This window comes from Bufo gargarizans, chromosome 2, assembly GCF_014858855.1.
Source record: "Bufo gargarizans isolate SCDJY-AF-19 chromosome 2, ASM1485885v1, whole genome shotgun sequence".
Taxonomy (NCBI): Eukaryota; Metazoa; Chordata; class Amphibia; order Anura; family Bufonidae; genus Bufo; species Bufo gargarizans.
Genome location: NC_058081.1, coordinates 319,206,982 through 319,223,268, shown reverse-complemented (window position 1 = coordinate 319,223,268; position 16,287 = coordinate 319,206,982). Strand labels below are relative to the sequence as shown.

Below are 16,287 nucleotides of genomic sequence, written 5' to 3'. Positions count from 1 at the left end.
ATCAGGTGCACCCGATAACGCATGTTCAGCTCATTTGTAGTCAGGGAGAACTGCGCTTTGGAAGGGACAGAGAGTGTAGGGAGTGTTATCGCAATCTATTTATTAGAAAACGTTTTAAAAGACCCAAAAATCCTTTTAAGGACTATTGTGTGTGGTGGCAGGCTGGCAGTATTTTATAGCTACAGTACCAATTTTTTTTTTTTCAGCATTTAGAATACTTTTTCTATAGAGTGTGTCTACAGTGACTAAAGACATCTTTCCAATACCTTCTGTGTGTCATTGCCAGAGATAGGAGACATATAAGTGAAAATTATTATATTTTTTTCTTCATTTTCAATACTTTTTCTATAGAGGGTGTCTGCAGTGACTTGTGACATCTGTCCAATACATTCTGTGTGTCAGGGCCAGAGATAGGAGAAATATAATGGAAAATTACTATATTTTTTCCTTTATCCTCAATACTTTTTCTATAGACTGTGTCTGCAGTGACTTAAGACATCTGTCCAATACCTTCTGTGTGTCAGGGCCAGAGATTAGAGAAATATAAGTAACATTTATATATTTTTTCCTTCATTTTCAATACTTTTTTCTATAGATGGTGTCTGCAGTGACTTGTGACATCTGTCCAATACCTTCTGTGTGTCAGGGCCAGAGATTGGAGAAATATAAGTGAAAATTAATATATTTTCTCTTTCATTTTCAATACTTTTTCTATAGAGGGTGTCTGCAGTGACTTGTGACATCTTTCTAATACCTTCTGTGTGTCAGGGCCAGAGATAGGAGAAATTTAAGTGAAAATTAATTTATTTTTTCCTAAATTTTTAATACTTTTTCTATAGAGGGTGTCTGCAGTGACTTGTGACATCTGTCCAATACCTTCTGTGTGTCAGGGCCAGAGATTGGAGAAATATGAGTGAAACTTACTATATATTTTTTCAATCATTTTCAATACTTTTTTTTTATAGAAGGTGTCTGCAGTGACTTGTGACATATGTCCAATACCTTCTGTGCGTCAGGGCCAAAGATTGGAGAAATATAAGTGAAGTCTATTTTCCTTTTTCTATACTTACGTACTTTTTCCATAAACTGTGCTTGCTGTGAACTGTGACATCCGTGCCACATCTTGTGTGTCAAGCATGCATATAACATTTGATATGAAGAAGGCGAGTAGTAAGGGACGGGGAAGTGGCCATGATGCTGATGGTTTACGCAGAGGCCGTGGCCCTGGGCGCGTTGAAACTGTGCCTGCTGCCAGAGCATAAGAAAAACAATCATCCACGATACCTAGCTTCATGTCCCAGTTTGCAGGGCATGGCAGAACAAAACTCTTGAAGTCAGACCAGTGCAACCAGTTGGTCGGTTGGATTGCAGCAGATTATGCTTCCAGTCGGTTAAGCACCACCCCTGTCTTCCACAAAGTCCAGTCTCAGTAGCCAAGAGTTTGGTCAACAGAATCCTCTCCGTGATCTTCCTTCCTCCCACCATGAAGAGTCTGGCCCAAAAAGTGATCCCACACTCAGAGTAGCTCTATTCATCGTCATTACTTGATTTGGCCCTTTCGCCAAGCACGCTTGAAGAGGGACATGAGATCTTGTGCCCTGATTCCCAACCTATTGAGCATCCACAGTCACAAGAACATGACGGTGGGGAAAGGCAGTTAGTGTTTAATGAGGTGGATGATGATGAGACACCGTTACCAATGAGTCAACCGCAATTACTGTCTCAAGAGGTTGATGAAGAGGATGAGACACAGTTGTCAATCACTGAGGTTGTGGTTAGGTCAACAAATCAAGAGGATGATCATCAAAGTGAGGACATGGAAGAGGAGGTGGTGGACGATGAGGTCACTGACCCAACCTGGGAAGGTGGATAGCTGATTGAGGACAGCATTTCAGAGGGGGAAGGATCTGCAGCACCGCAACAGTCTGGAAGAAGCAGTGGGGTGGCAAAAGGCAGAAGGCATGCAACACCAAACATGCCCGCAACTGTTCCACGGAGCACCCCCTTACATAAATCTCTCTTGCCAAGGGGTAGGTGTTCTGCAGTATGGCGCTTTTTTTTAGGAAAGTATGGACGACAAAAGAATAGTAGTTTGCAACCTGTGCCATACAAAAATGAGCCGGGGCGTGAACGCTAGCAACCTCACCAGCATGATCCGCCACATGGCATCCAAGCACCATAATAAGTGGGACGAATGCCTGGGTCCACAATCTGTGTCTGCGAGTCACACCACTGCCTCCTCTTCCTCTATGGTACGTGCTGGCCAATCGCCTATCGAAGGCACAGACGAGGATGTGTCCTGCCCTGCACCTGGACCTTCACGAGCACCATCATTGACCACATTCACTTCCCTGTCCCAGCACAGCGTCCAAATGTCATTACTCCAGGCATTTGAATGCAAATATCCAGCCACCCACCCACAGGCCATAGCACTAAATGAGCAGCTTGTGGAAAATGAGGCCTTCCGCAGCCTGATATCCCGTGGTACTCTGTACCCAGCCACCACTATTATTCAAGGTGTGCCGTGCCCGCCTTACACCAACATGTGTCCCGAAAGGTCACATTTGCCCTGACCAACGCAGTTACTGGGAAGGTCCACTTAACCACGGACAAATGGACAAGTGAATTTGGCCAGGGACGCTACATTTCCCTGATGGCACACTGGGTGAACATTGTGAAGGCCGGGAGCGAGTCATACCCTGGGAGCTACCGACGCTGAGTATTGCGTGCCCTAATACCATCAGGGTTTTCACCAGCATCTACGTTAGTGGCTCCAACCCCCACTTCTCCTCCTCTGCCTCCACTTCCACCTCCGAATTATCCGTGTGCAGAACCAGTCAGCCATCAGCCGGTATCTGGAAGCAGTGTAGCACTGCAGTGGGGAAGAGTCAACAGGCCGTGCTGAAGCTGATATGCTTAGGGGACAAACAGCACACCACCGCAGAGCTGTTGCAGGGCATAAGAGACCAGACTGAGCTGTGGCTTTCGCCACTCAACCTACAGCCAGGCATGGTTGTGTGTGATAATGGCTGTAACTTGGTGGCGGCTTTGGAGATCGGCAAGCTCAGACACATCCCATGCCTAGCCCAAGTCTTAAACTTAGTGGTTCAGCGGTTTCTCAAAACCTACCCCAATTTGACTGAGCTACTGGTGAAGGTGTACCACGTGTGTGCACATTTCCGCAAATCATCGACAGCTTCAGCCGGTCTGTCAACGCTGCAGCAGCACTTTAACTTGCCAGCTCACCGGCTCTTGTGCAACGCGAGCGCATGTTGGAACTCTATGTTCTACATGTTGGCCAGGCTTTGTGAGCAGCAGAGGGCAGTAGTGGAATACCAGCTGCAACATTGTCGTCGCCTTTCCAGTCAGTTTATGCTAATCAGAAGCAAGGAGTGGACATGGATTTCTGACCTTTGTGAAGTTTGAGGAACTTTGAGGAATTAACATAGATGTTGAGCGGCAATAACACTATTATCAGCGTGACCATCCCACTTCTGTGTCTACTCAAATGCTCGCTGCTCAAAATTAAGGACAACGCTTTGCATGTGGAAGAGCTGGAAATGAGGGAAGACGACATTACACAGGGTGATAGCCAGACCACTCTCCTTCAGTCTTCTAAAGCGCAAATTGGACGTTGAAGAGGAGGAGGAGGAGCAGGAGACGGTTGCCTCTGCTACAGAGGGTAGTACCCATGGACGTTTAATTCCATCTGTTCAGCGTGGGTGGGCAGAAGAGGAGGAAGAGGATGAGGATATTGAGAGTCTTGCCTGTTGGTACTCTGGCACACATGGCTGACTTCATGTTAGGCTGCCTTTCCCGCCCTTTTAGACAACACGGATTACTGGTTGTTCACCCTTCTTGACCCTCGCTACAAAGAGAATTTCTCATCTCTTATTCCTCAGGTGGAGAGGACGGGCAAAACCGTGCAATACCAGAAGCTCCTTGTTGAAAAATTGCTCCAAACATTTCCATCTGACAATGCTGGAGGCAGAGTCCGTACTTCTCTGGGCAACCGAGGAGGGGAGACAAGGTGAACACACAGCAGTTCCAAAAGAGGCAGGGCAACACTCTCCAAGGCCTGGGACAGTTTCATGACACCCCACCAGCACCCTCACCCTGATGTACGGCCTAGTGTCACAAGGAGGGAAAAGTTTTGGAAGATGGTGAAGGAGTACGTAGCAGACCGTGTCAGTGTCCTCAGTGATCCCTTTGTGCCTTACAACTATTATGTGTCCAAGCTGGACACGTGGCACAAACTGGCGCTCTACGCCTTGGAGATTCTGGCCTGCCCCGCCGCCAGAGTTTTGTCAGAGCGGGTATTTAGTGCTGCTGGGGGCATAGTAACTGATAAGCGCATCCGCCTGTCAACTGAAAATGCTGACAGGCTGACTCTTATCAAAATGAACAAGGCCTAGATTGCCCCTGACTTCTCTACTCCACCAGAGGAAAGCGGCTGAACATAAAGGCACTTTAAATGTGGCTTTTATGGTGTATTGAATACACTGTATTCCCATGCACCCCTTCCACCACAAAAAAGGATATATGGTTAAATCTTCCTTTTCTCATCCTCCTCCTCTTCCATCATATCAACATACTTATTTTTTACAGGGTCAGCTCACCTGCAGGCCCTCACATATAATGTTTGACAGGGTCAGCTCACCTGCAGGCCCTCGCATATAATGTTTTACAGGGTCAGCTCAACTGAAGGCCCTCGCATATAATGTTTTACACGGTCACCTCACCTGCAGGCCCTCACCTGCAATCTTTTACAGGGTCAGCTTATTTTCTGATGATAATAGCGAAGTCTTGCCTTTTTGTACTCTGGCACACATGGCTGACTTCATGTTAGGATGCCTTTCCCACGACCCGCATGTTATACGCATTTTAGACAACACGGATTACTGGTTGCTCACCCTTCTCAACCTCCGCTACAAAGAGAACTTCTTATCTCTCATTCCTCTGGTGGAGAGGACACGCAAAACGGTGCTATACCATAAGGTCCTTGTTGAAAAATTGCTCCAAAGTTGATAGGGCAGACATCCAAATGTATCGTCGCTGTCAAGGGGACGTGCGATCGCCTAGAAGTTATCTAAAGTCAGGCAGGCAGCAGGCCCTCACCTACAAGTCCAGTCTCAGTAGCCAAGAGTCTGGTCAACACAATCCTCACCATGATGGCAAACTGGGTGACCGTTGTGGAGCGAGTAGACTGCTGTCACCAGACTTGCCCTCCAATAGATCCTCATTAACGGAAAGTGTACTAATTTTAATAACAGGGCCTCTTAAGAGTGCTGTATTGTTATTTATCGTCACTACCTCCCCGAGTCGGGAGTGGGTAATTGCCGCTTGCCTGCTGCCTTCCTTGGATGCTTGTTACTTAATTACTTTACCCACCCTCTCTGGGTGGTTAACAATTAGGAAAAAAAAAGGGGCAAGGCAACAACAACCAATTAGATTTCAGCCATTGATCTCCCTTGGATGTGGTAGCCTTTTCTCAGGCTCCCTCTGCGGCATCAAACCCTGATTCTTCGTTGCTCGTGATCACCATGGTAGGCGCAGAAAAGAACATCGAAAGTTGATAGGGCAGACATCCAAATGGATCATCGCCGTCACGGGGATGTGCAATCACACAGAGGTTATCTAGAATCACCAATGCAGCAGCAGGCCCTAGCCCCTAATGTTTTAGATCGTCAGATCAGCAGGCCTTGGCTCCAAATGATTTTGAGGGTCACCAGCATGCCATCAATCATAATTTTTCAAGGGTGTGTATGATGCCCTCCTTTATGTGTAATAAAGGGTGTTTTTGAGTGCCTGTTCCTTCTAATTTTTGGCAGCCCTTTCACTTAGTGCATAGGCTTTATAATTATAGGAGTCCCACTACCTGAACTATTGTACCACAATGTGAATGAGGCCCTCCTTTATGTGATATACAGGTTGTATCGGAGTGCCTCTTGCTTGTAATTTTTGGCAGCACTTGCACTTTATGTACAAGTAAATATACAGAAAAGAATGTTTCTTAAAGGGAACCTGTCACCTCCCAAAACCATCCCAAGCCGCCAGCAGTACCTGCCTGTAGCCAGCAGTGTGTTTCTGAAGGCAGATGCAGCAAACGTACTGAAAAAATTGTTTTATCCCCTGCCCGGCATGCTTCTGCACACATGATTGAAGTCAAGGAGGCAGCGGTAACCACGCCCCCTTCCCTGCCCCTTCGCTGTGACTGACATTGCTTGTGCACGAGAGTTCGGCTGCCTTTGCCGAACAGCCGGCTTTCAGTCACAGCGAAGGGACAGGGAAGAGGGAGGGTTACCGGGGTTAGCCTTTCCTCCATGACTGTGTATACAGAAACAGCTGTGAATCATTGATATGATCCCGCTTGGCCTTTCAGTTGAAAAAAAGCAGAGCTTTTAATTACTAATTCACAAGTTTTGCTGAATCTTTTCCCTCAAAACGACTTTTGTCCTTCTGGAAAGTTAACTCAGACCTCAAACCCACCACCATATTTTGTGTCTCTGTCCAATTCACATTTTTGTTGTGATTGCACAGGACTAGGGATAAGAAAACTTGTGTTTTACAAGTTCGAGTTCTGGGTTTTATTACTATTTCGTTATGGATTCCGTTACCACGGGCCATAACAGAATTCTATGATGGAATGCCTTTAGAGGCTTTCCGTTTTGCATTCCGGTCTATGGGCCACATAATGGATCCATCTGGTTTCCATTATGCAGCAGAGGACTCCTCCCTGCCCACGCTAGGTCTAAATAAGTGGGCGGTGAATGGGACGGGATGGTAGGTCCGTCTTATTTACCGTTTTCTTCGTCTGTTTCAGGAGTAGAAAAAGGTCTAAATGTGAAAGCTGTCTTACATTCAGAAGTGGCAGTGCCCCATAGTTTTATGAGTAGTGATTCATGTAAAAGTTGTAATTTATGGATTTTAATCTCTGCTCTTTCAGAGCGCATTAGCCAAGTAGATGGTCTTATTACTGATAAGAGTGTAAAGCTGAACTGAGAGTGCAAGCACTACTCCCAAGGCCAAATTTGAGCTTCTGCGCCTGTTTTGCTACTCAGAGCATCGGCGCAGGGCCCAGATCGTTAGGGCTGGCCTATATTCTGGCCCTTCCAATCAACAGGTTGCGGTTGCATCTTCACCTGCACTGACAGCCCCTCAGAGGTGAAGAACTCTTGCTAATGAGACAAACTGATTCTTTAGAATGAGTTCATTCATCCCTAAACCCCACACTTGTCTTGACCTGTACAATAAATCTATACCATCTATTAATTTTAACGTTGAATGCCATAATAAAAGAGAAAAAAAAATATGTAAATTATATATAAACTCATAAAATCTATACAGTACATATTATATATATCCAAATGTGTATTCAACATATATTTGAATACTGTAAAAACTAGTTTTTGCTACCATATATTTAACTGAAAATGATGACAACACAGCAGCATGCTTTTAGTATTGTCTTTAGGGCATTTTAGCCACGACTATACATTTTTTCAGACTTCTGCAATTATTTTCTGCTTCACAGGGTAAAAGTTGATTAGGTTCATGTACAGCACTGGCAACAGTCTGTGCAAAAATGATGCAAGAAAAAAAGGATTTGTTGCATAGCGACACCTAGTGGCCAACCTTATATCTCTGTACCCATATCTTTTAATAATGAATGTACAGGAGTGCTATAATGTTTTTGATCAATAAACATACTTTTTTCTCTTTTAGATAGAAATTGGAACTGTACTGCCTATTGTGAATAGACCCATTCTATCTCCAGAACCAGTTCAAGAAGAAATTGAAGAAGATGAGGAATCTACACCAAAGTTAATTGATGGATCTTCACCACAGGGGCCCTTGTCTCCTGGAGTCCAAATTCCAGAAGCAAGTGGAGGTTTGTGTCCATAGTATATAGTTACATGAACTTAGCTCTGTAATATTGCTTGCAAAGAAATGGTTTTGAAATGTCTATAAATTAATAATATATATTGGATTAATAATTACATGCTTAAAGTGTAATATGTTTTATATTTATACATTTTTCACTTTTTCGGTTCTGCTTTTGTTTAACAATTTTAACTTTTGAGTGGTTATTTTAGGTTTATTACTATTATAGATGATCAAATCAAATCATAACTAATTAAATTCATTACAAATTTACCCAAAAATTTGGACTCTAGCGAATCCGAAACTTTTGCAATTCTTTTTGAACAAATCATTCAAGATGACATCCACCATTTTGCAGATCAGAAAACCGCACAGCAGGAAAGATGAAAGAGCTTGATCACATGAATCCACAAGGTGCCCTGGCTGGTGGGTTTGCCCTGCAGTCAGCCTCAGCCAATCAGCATCAGGAGGGACTATACTGATATGTGTCATAGGCACTATATAAGATCCCAGCCAGGAAATGGATGTGTTCTCTGGGGTTATAAATTGCTGTAATAGAATGTCTGACAGAAAAAGAAAAAAATCTTATCTTTAAATATAATATATATATATATATATATATATATATATATATATATAGTTTAATCACAGGGAGAGTTTAGTAAGACAATAGTTAGCTACTGCTATAGCAATTTTTTAAAGCAATACCAATCAATAAAGCTATACCACCCAATCTTTTACAATACATATCTGACAAGGGTTGAGCGAACCCGAACTGCAAAGTTCGGGTTCGTACCGAACTTTAGGGTTTTTTGTACCCGGCATGGACATTTTCGTAAAAGCTTAGGTTCGATTTTGGTGTTCGGCGATTTAATGGCGCTTTTTGAAAGGCTGCTGGGCAGCCAATCAATGAGCGTTTAACTAGTGTGCCCTTAAAAGCCATCACAGCCATGCGTACTAATGGCATGTTTGTGATTGGCCAAGTGCAGCATGTGACCCAGCCTCTATATAAGCTGGAGTCACATAGCGCCGCACGTCACTCAACTCTTACTAGTTATAGGGATAGGATGCTGCTGTGAGGGAGAGATTAGGAAAGGATCTGATATCTGCACTTGGTGTGTAGTCAGCGATCTACAGCGTTTTTTGTTTTGGGGGTGCAATGCAACATTTTTGTACCCTGCCCTGAGCCCAGTGAGACTGAAAAAAAGTTTTACTCCGTCTGTTAGTTAGGTGGGCGTCGGTGGCCATTTTGTGCAACAGCAATGCACCAGCACTGCACATGTGCCAGGGACAATAATTTAATTCTGTTCTGGTAGTTTAGTGGCTGACATATACCCATTTTTAAAGTGCACCTGCACTGCATATGTGCCAGGGGAAGGGAAAATAATACTGTCTGTGAGTTCAGGGACCCAGGGGGTGACATATCCTCATTTTATTTCTGTAAAGTACCCCTGTGATGCATTTCTGAGAGTGAAATATAATCAGTTAAATCCATCTGTTCCATTGTGGGGTGACATATTTACATTTTTTGTTGTAAAGTACCTCTGAGGCCTGTTTCATTTAGGGTTAAAAAAAAGTTCCTTTTTGTCCTGTGCTTCATTTTTGACAGTCCAATAAAACTGCCAAATACTGCAGTTACATTTTTTGCTGCTATAAAGTACATTTGTGGCCTACGCTGCGTTCCTGTCAGTCAAATAAAACCATTAAATACCGCTGTTAAATTTGTGGGCTTCAAATTCACATTTTTGGGTGTAAAGTACTGCACATGTGACAGGCAGGCACATAAATTCAGCAAATCCATATGTTCCATCGTAGGAGTGACATATCCACCATTTTTTATGTTAAAAAACCCTGTGCTTCATTTGTGAGAGTGAAATATAATCACAGTTAAATCCATCTGTTTCATTTAGGGTTAAAGTAACCCTTTTGGGGGGGGGGGCAAAAAAGTACCTTATAGCCTTGTGCTGCATTTCTTGTAGTTAAAGAAATACAGTTAAATCCATCTGTTTCATTGTGTGTGAGAAAAAAATCTTTTTTTGGGCAATAAAGTACCTTTGCTGCCTGCACTGCATAGAAGACTGGGCAATAAGTTTAAAAAATTTGTCTGTTCCATTGTTGGGTGACATTAACCCATTTTTCCCTTTCAAAACCCCCTGCTCTGCCTAGGTGACAGGGACCTACATTTCTAAAATTTGTCTGTTCCATTGTTGGGTGACATTAACCCATTTTGGCCATCAAAAAACCCCTGCTCTGCATTGTTCACAAGGAACTTAATTTTGTAAAAATGTCTGTTACTTCAGTGGGTGACCGCAAAAAATGAGGAGAGCGTCAAACAAGGGAAGTGGCCCTGTTCGCAGTGCTGCTAGTGTTGGTGGAACTCCTGTTGCAGGGAGAGGACGTGGTCGATGTGTACCAGCTACACACCAAGTGAAACACCTTCCTCAGGTGCGAGTAGGTGACAGAACCTTCAGCGTTATTTGGTAGGGCCGAATGCGGCTCTACGAATGGTGAGGCCAGAACAAGGACAGGCGATCTTAGATTTGGTGGCTGACAGTGACTCTAGTTCCTTCACATTGTCTCCCACCCAGTCCCCTGCTGAAAGATCAGAGTTGGCACCTGCAGCCCATGGCAATCAGTCTTTCAACTTACCCCCTTGCAAATCAGCCAAGCAGTCTGAGCCCGAAGTCATGCAGCAGTCTCTTCTGCTTTTTGATGACTCTGCTGGCAGGGTTTCCTAGGGCCATCCACATAGCCCTGCCCCAGAAGTGGAAGAGATGCCCAACCACTTATGTTTTAAGATGAGTACATGGGAGGACCACCGCAGGACGTCTCAGATGATGATGAAAAACAGGTGCCAACTGCTGCGGCTTTCTGCAGTGTGCAGACCGACAAGGAGGGCAGGGGTGAAGACTTGGTAGAAGATAATGTGGAAGATGATGAGGTCCTCGACCCCACATGGAATCAAGGTCATGCGAGTAACCTGTGCAGTTCGGAGGAAGAGGCGGTGGTCGCACAGAACCAACAGCACAGCAAAGAGGGAGCAGGGTGCAAAAGCGGAGTACCCGTCCCCTAGACAGTACTCCTGCTACTGCCCACACTACACCAAGGGACCGAGCACACCAAAGCCAGCTCCAAGGAGTTCCTTGGCGTGGCAGTTCTTCAGACAATGTGCTGATGACAAGACACGAGTGGTTTGCACGCTGTGCAATCAGAGCCTGAAGCGAGGCATAAACGTTCTAAACCTGGGCACATCCTGCATGACCAGGCATCTAAGTGCAAAGCACAAGCTGCAGTGGAGTAAAAACCAAGAAAGGTCTCTGGCTCGTCCTGCTTCCTCTTCTGCTGCAGTCTCGGCCTCTTCATCCCCTTCTGGAATGACAGTGGCACCTAGCACACCGCAAGCAGAGGATGTGGCACCAACGCCATCACCTCGGCCACCAAGCATCTCCACAATGTCCCATGGAAGCGTTCAGCTGTCTATCTCTTAAACACTGGAGCGAAAGAGGAAGTACCCCCCTACCCACCCGCGATCCTAAATGTCAGCATTTCTAAATTCCTGGCCTTTGAAATGCTGTCATTCCGTCTGGTGGACACAGACAGTTTTAAGAATCTGTCCCACAGTACGTTGTGCCCAGCCGCCACTACTTTTCCAGGCGAGCCATCCTGGAAAATTTCCAGGCGAGCCAACCTGTTTTGTTCATGCAGAAGCACTATGACTGGATTAATAATGTTATTCAAGTAGTACGTGCTTGTCATTCATTCACAAAGTGTAGGGCAGTTTTGTATTGACTAGACACACCTGTCCACACTGTAACACCACCACCACCAAAGGCTCTGTCACATTCCGGAGGACTGGGCAGACCTCCGGAACATTATGCAAACAGAACAAGACAGGTAGATTACAGACCAGGAACCAACTGAATACTCTGTCACACATTTAATAAATAATCATGACAGTAACAGGAACAGCAGGCAAGGGAATAGTGGTAGCACTACCACTGAACCAAGTGCACCGGAAGGGCAGGAGGCCAAACCAAGAGGGCAGGGAACCAGCGAGCCCCATTCTTCACAGAGAACCTGGTGGTGGGGATGAACTTGGCCGAGGGCTCACTGGTCGCACCTCCAGGATGGCCCTGTTACACTTGGCTGCTACCTGCAGAGAACCACTCTGGTGCAAGCACCAGTGGAACAGACAGCAGAAGGACTGGAACCCAAACAAACTCAGGACATGGCTCATACAACAAATGGGAACCAGCGCACAAGCAGATGCCTGGACCCCATGCAGAAAGGTAGCTTGGCAGTCACAGGAAGAGCTGCACACAGACTAAATGCCCTCCCTCCGGAGATCCCAGGACATACACAGGACAGAAACAGAAGCAGAAAGCACAGCCAGGCTAGACATGAAACAGACAAAGTTAGCAGTTAGGCACTGCCAGGCTAGACATGGAACAGACAGGATCAGAAGCAGTTGAGCACCACCAAGTTATACATGGAACAGACAGGATCAGAAGCAGTTACACTGGCAGGCAAAACATGGAAACAGACATGATAAAACACCAATGCTTTACCAGGCTATACCATATAGAAGGGCAGATGGCAAACCCCCTGCGTCAGCAGCAAGGGGCTACACCCAGCAAGGCACAAAACAGACTGACCCCAAGCCCCACTGCTCACAGGTAGAAATACCTGCAATAATGAGGAGTCCTCTCATGGAATTGCGCTATGTTCCGTGGTAACAGAATACATAATGCAATTCAACATATACCACAACCCGAACACAAACTTCAAAATATGATGTTTGCTCATCCCTAATCCCTAACTTTTTGTGAGTAGTGTATATAGATTCAACAATTTTCTCATGATCTGGCATTGTGCTAAAATAGAAAAAAGTTTCAATGTTCCCCATCATTCTCAAGTTACACACTTGGATTTGGGGATTTTTTGCCATTCCTCTCTGCAGATCCTCTGAAGCACTGTCAGGCTGGATGAGGATCCTCAGTGGACAGCCATTTTAAGGTGTCTCCAGGGATGTTCGATTAGGTTAAAGTCAGGGACCTGCTGGGCCACTGAAATACATTCCTAGCTGTCCATAGTACAAATCAAGTAGCTACAAAGGTTAATTTTATAAATCTCTGCCTATGTATATGAGCAACTTACCTGTTGCTACTCAACAAAAACATGAAAAATAATTACAGTGTGATGCATTCTTAACCCCTTAAGGACCGGGCTCATTTTCACCTTAAGGACCAGGCCATTTTTTGCAAATCTGACCAGTGTCACTTTATGTGTGAATAACTTTAAAGCGCTTTATTGTACTTCATGACACTGGTAAAATGGAGTCAAAAAAATTCATTTTTATTTATAAAAAAATATAAAATTTGGAAAAATTTAGAAAAATTAGCAAATTTCAAAGTTTCAATTTCTGTACTTCTATAATACATAGTAATACCTCCAAAATAGTTATTAATTTACATTCCCCATATGTCTACTTCATGTTTGCATCATTTTGGGAATGCAATTTTATTTTTTGGGGACGTTACAAGGCTTAGAAGTTTAGAAGCAAAAATAGATAGAAACCACCCAAAAATGACCTCATTTTAGAAACTATACCCCTCAAGGTATTAAAAACAGATTTTACAAACGTTTTTAACCCTTTAGGTGTTCCACAAGGATTAATGGAAAATTGAGATGACATTTCAAAATTTCACTTTTTTGTCCGATTTTCCATTTTAATCATTTTTTTCCGCTAACAAATCAAGCATTAACAGCCAAATTAAACTCAATATTTATTGCCCTGATTCTGTAGTTTATATAAACACCCCATATGTGGTCGTAAACTGCTGTACGGGCACACGGCAGGGCGCAAAAGGAAAGGAACACCACATGGTTTTTGGAGGGTAGATTTCACTGGGATAATTTTAACTTGCTATGTCACATTTGAAGACCCCCTGATGCACCCATAGGGTAGAAACTCAAAAAAAGTGACCCCATTTTGGAAACTATGGGATAAGGTTGCAGTCCTGTTGATACTATTTTAGGGTACAGATGATTTTTGGTTGCTTTATATTGCACTTTTTGTGAAGCAAGGTAACAAAAAATAGCTGTTTTTTGCACTGTTTTTAAATTTTGTTATTTACAACATTCATCTGACAGGTTATATCATGAGCTATTTTTATAGAGCAGGTTGTTACGGATGCGACAATACAAAATATTGTTTGTTTCAGTTTTCTATAATAAAGCATTTTTGAAAACAAAAATATTTTTTTGTGTCTCCATATTCTGAAAGCCATAGTTTCTTTTATTTTTGGGGCGACTGTCTTATGTAGGGGCTCATTTTTTTCGGTATGAGATGACGGTTTGATTGGTACTATTTTAGGGTGCATGTGACTTTTTGATCGCTTAGTATTACACTTTTTGTGATGTAAGGTGACACTTTTTTTTTTTTGCGGTGTTCACCTGAGGGGTTATGTCATGTGATATTTTTATAGAGAAGGTTTTTATGGACGCGGCAATACCTAATACAGTACAGACCAAAAGTTTAGACACACCTTCTCATTCAAAGAGTTTTCTTTATTTTCATGACTATGAAAATTGTAGATTCACACTGAAGGCATCAAAACTATGAATTAACACATGTGGAATTATATACATAAAAAAAAGTGTGAAACAACTGAAAATATGTCACATTCTAGGTTCTTCAAAGTAGCCACCTTTTGCTTTGATTACTGCTTTGCACACTCTTGGCATTCTCTTGATGAGCTTCAAGAGGTAGTCATCTGAAATGGTTTTCACTTCACAGGTGTGCCCTGTCAGGTTTAATAAGTGGGATTTCTTGCCTTATAAATGGGGTTGGGACCATCAGTTGCATTGTGGAGAAGTCAGGTGGATGCACAGCTGATAGTCCTACTAAATAGACTGTTAGAATTTGTATTATGGCAAGAAAAAAGCAGCTAAGTAAAGAAAAACGAGTGGCCATCATTACTTTAAGAAATGAAGGTCAGTCAGTCCGGAAAATTGGGAAAACTTTGAAAGTGTCCCCAAGTGCAGTCACAAAAACCATCAAGCGCTACAAAGAAACTGGCTCACATGCGCACTGCCCCAGGAAAGGAAGACCAAGAGTCACCTCTGCTGTGGAGGATAAGTTCATCCGAGTCACCAGCCTCAGAAATCGCAGGTTAACAGCAGCTCAGATTAGAGACCAGGTCAATGCCACACAGAGTTCTAGCAGCAGACACATCTCTAGAACAACTGTTAAGAGGAGACTGTGTGAATCAGGCCTTCATGGTATAATATCTGCTAGGAAACCACTGCTAAGAACAGGCAACAAGCAGAAGAGATATGTTTGGGCTAAAGAACACAAGGAATGGACATTAGACCAGTGGAAATCTGTGCTTTGGTCTGATGAGTCCAAATTTGAGATCTTTGTTTCCAACCACCGTGTCTTTGTGCGACGCAGAAAAGGTGAACGGATGGACTCTACATGCCTGGTTCCCACCGTGAAGCATGGAGGAGGAGGTGTGATGGTGTGGGGGTGCTTTGCTGGTGACACTGTTGGGGATTTATTCAAAATTGAAGGCATACTGAACCAGCATGGCTACCACAGCATCTTGCAGTGGCATGCTATTCCATCCGGTTTGCGTTTAGTTGGACCATCATTTATTTTTCAACAGGACAATGACCCCAAACACACCTCCAGGCTGTGTAAGGGCTATTTGACCATGAAGGAGAGTGATGGGGTGCTGTGCCAGATGACCTGGCCTCCACAGTCACCAGACCTGAACCCAATCGAGATGGTTTGGGGGGAGCTGGACCGCAGAGAGAATGCAAAAGGGCCAACAAGTGCTAAGCATCTCTGGGAACTCCTTCAAGACTGTAGGAAGACCATTTCAAGTGACTACCTCTTGAAGCTCATTAAGAGACTGCGTGCAAAGCAGTAATCAAAGCAAAAGGTGGCTACTTTGAAGAACCTAGAATTTGACATATTTTCAGTTGTTTCACACTTTTTTGTTATGTATATAATTCCACATGTGTTAATTCATCGTTTTGATGCCTTCAGTGTTAGGCTAGTTTCACACTAGCGTTCGTCGGTCCGCTCGTGAGCTCCATTTGAAGGAGCTCACGAGCGGACCCGAACGCCTCCGTCCAGCCCTGATGCAGTCTGAATGGAGCGGATCCGCTCAGACTGCATCAATCTGGCGGCGTTCAGCCTCCGCTCCGCTCGCCTCCGCACGGACAGGCGGACAGCTGAACTCTGCTTGCAGCGTTCAGCTGTCCGCCTGGCCGTGCGGAGGCGAGCGGATCCGTTCAGACTTACAATGTAAGTCAATGGGAACGGATCCGCTTGAAGAGGTCACCATATGGCTCAATCTTCAAGCGGATCCGTCCCCCATTGACTTTACATTG

At 44.2% G+C, this 16,287-nt stretch overlaps 1 protein-coding gene across 1 annotated transcript in view; it reads left to right on the top strand.

The window, feature by feature from the left end:
* The window catches only part of EPYC (epiphycan), a 64,372-nt gene that overhangs the window by 25,377 nt on the left and 22,708 nt on the right, over positions 1–16,287 (top strand). Inside the window, exon 2 of the mRNA XM_044277212.1 lies at positions 7,726–7,891. Within this exon, the coding sequence (XP_044133147.1) occupies positions 7,726–7,891 (166 nt within the window). The remainder of the gene's footprint in view (positions 1–7,725; positions 7,892–16,287) is intronic.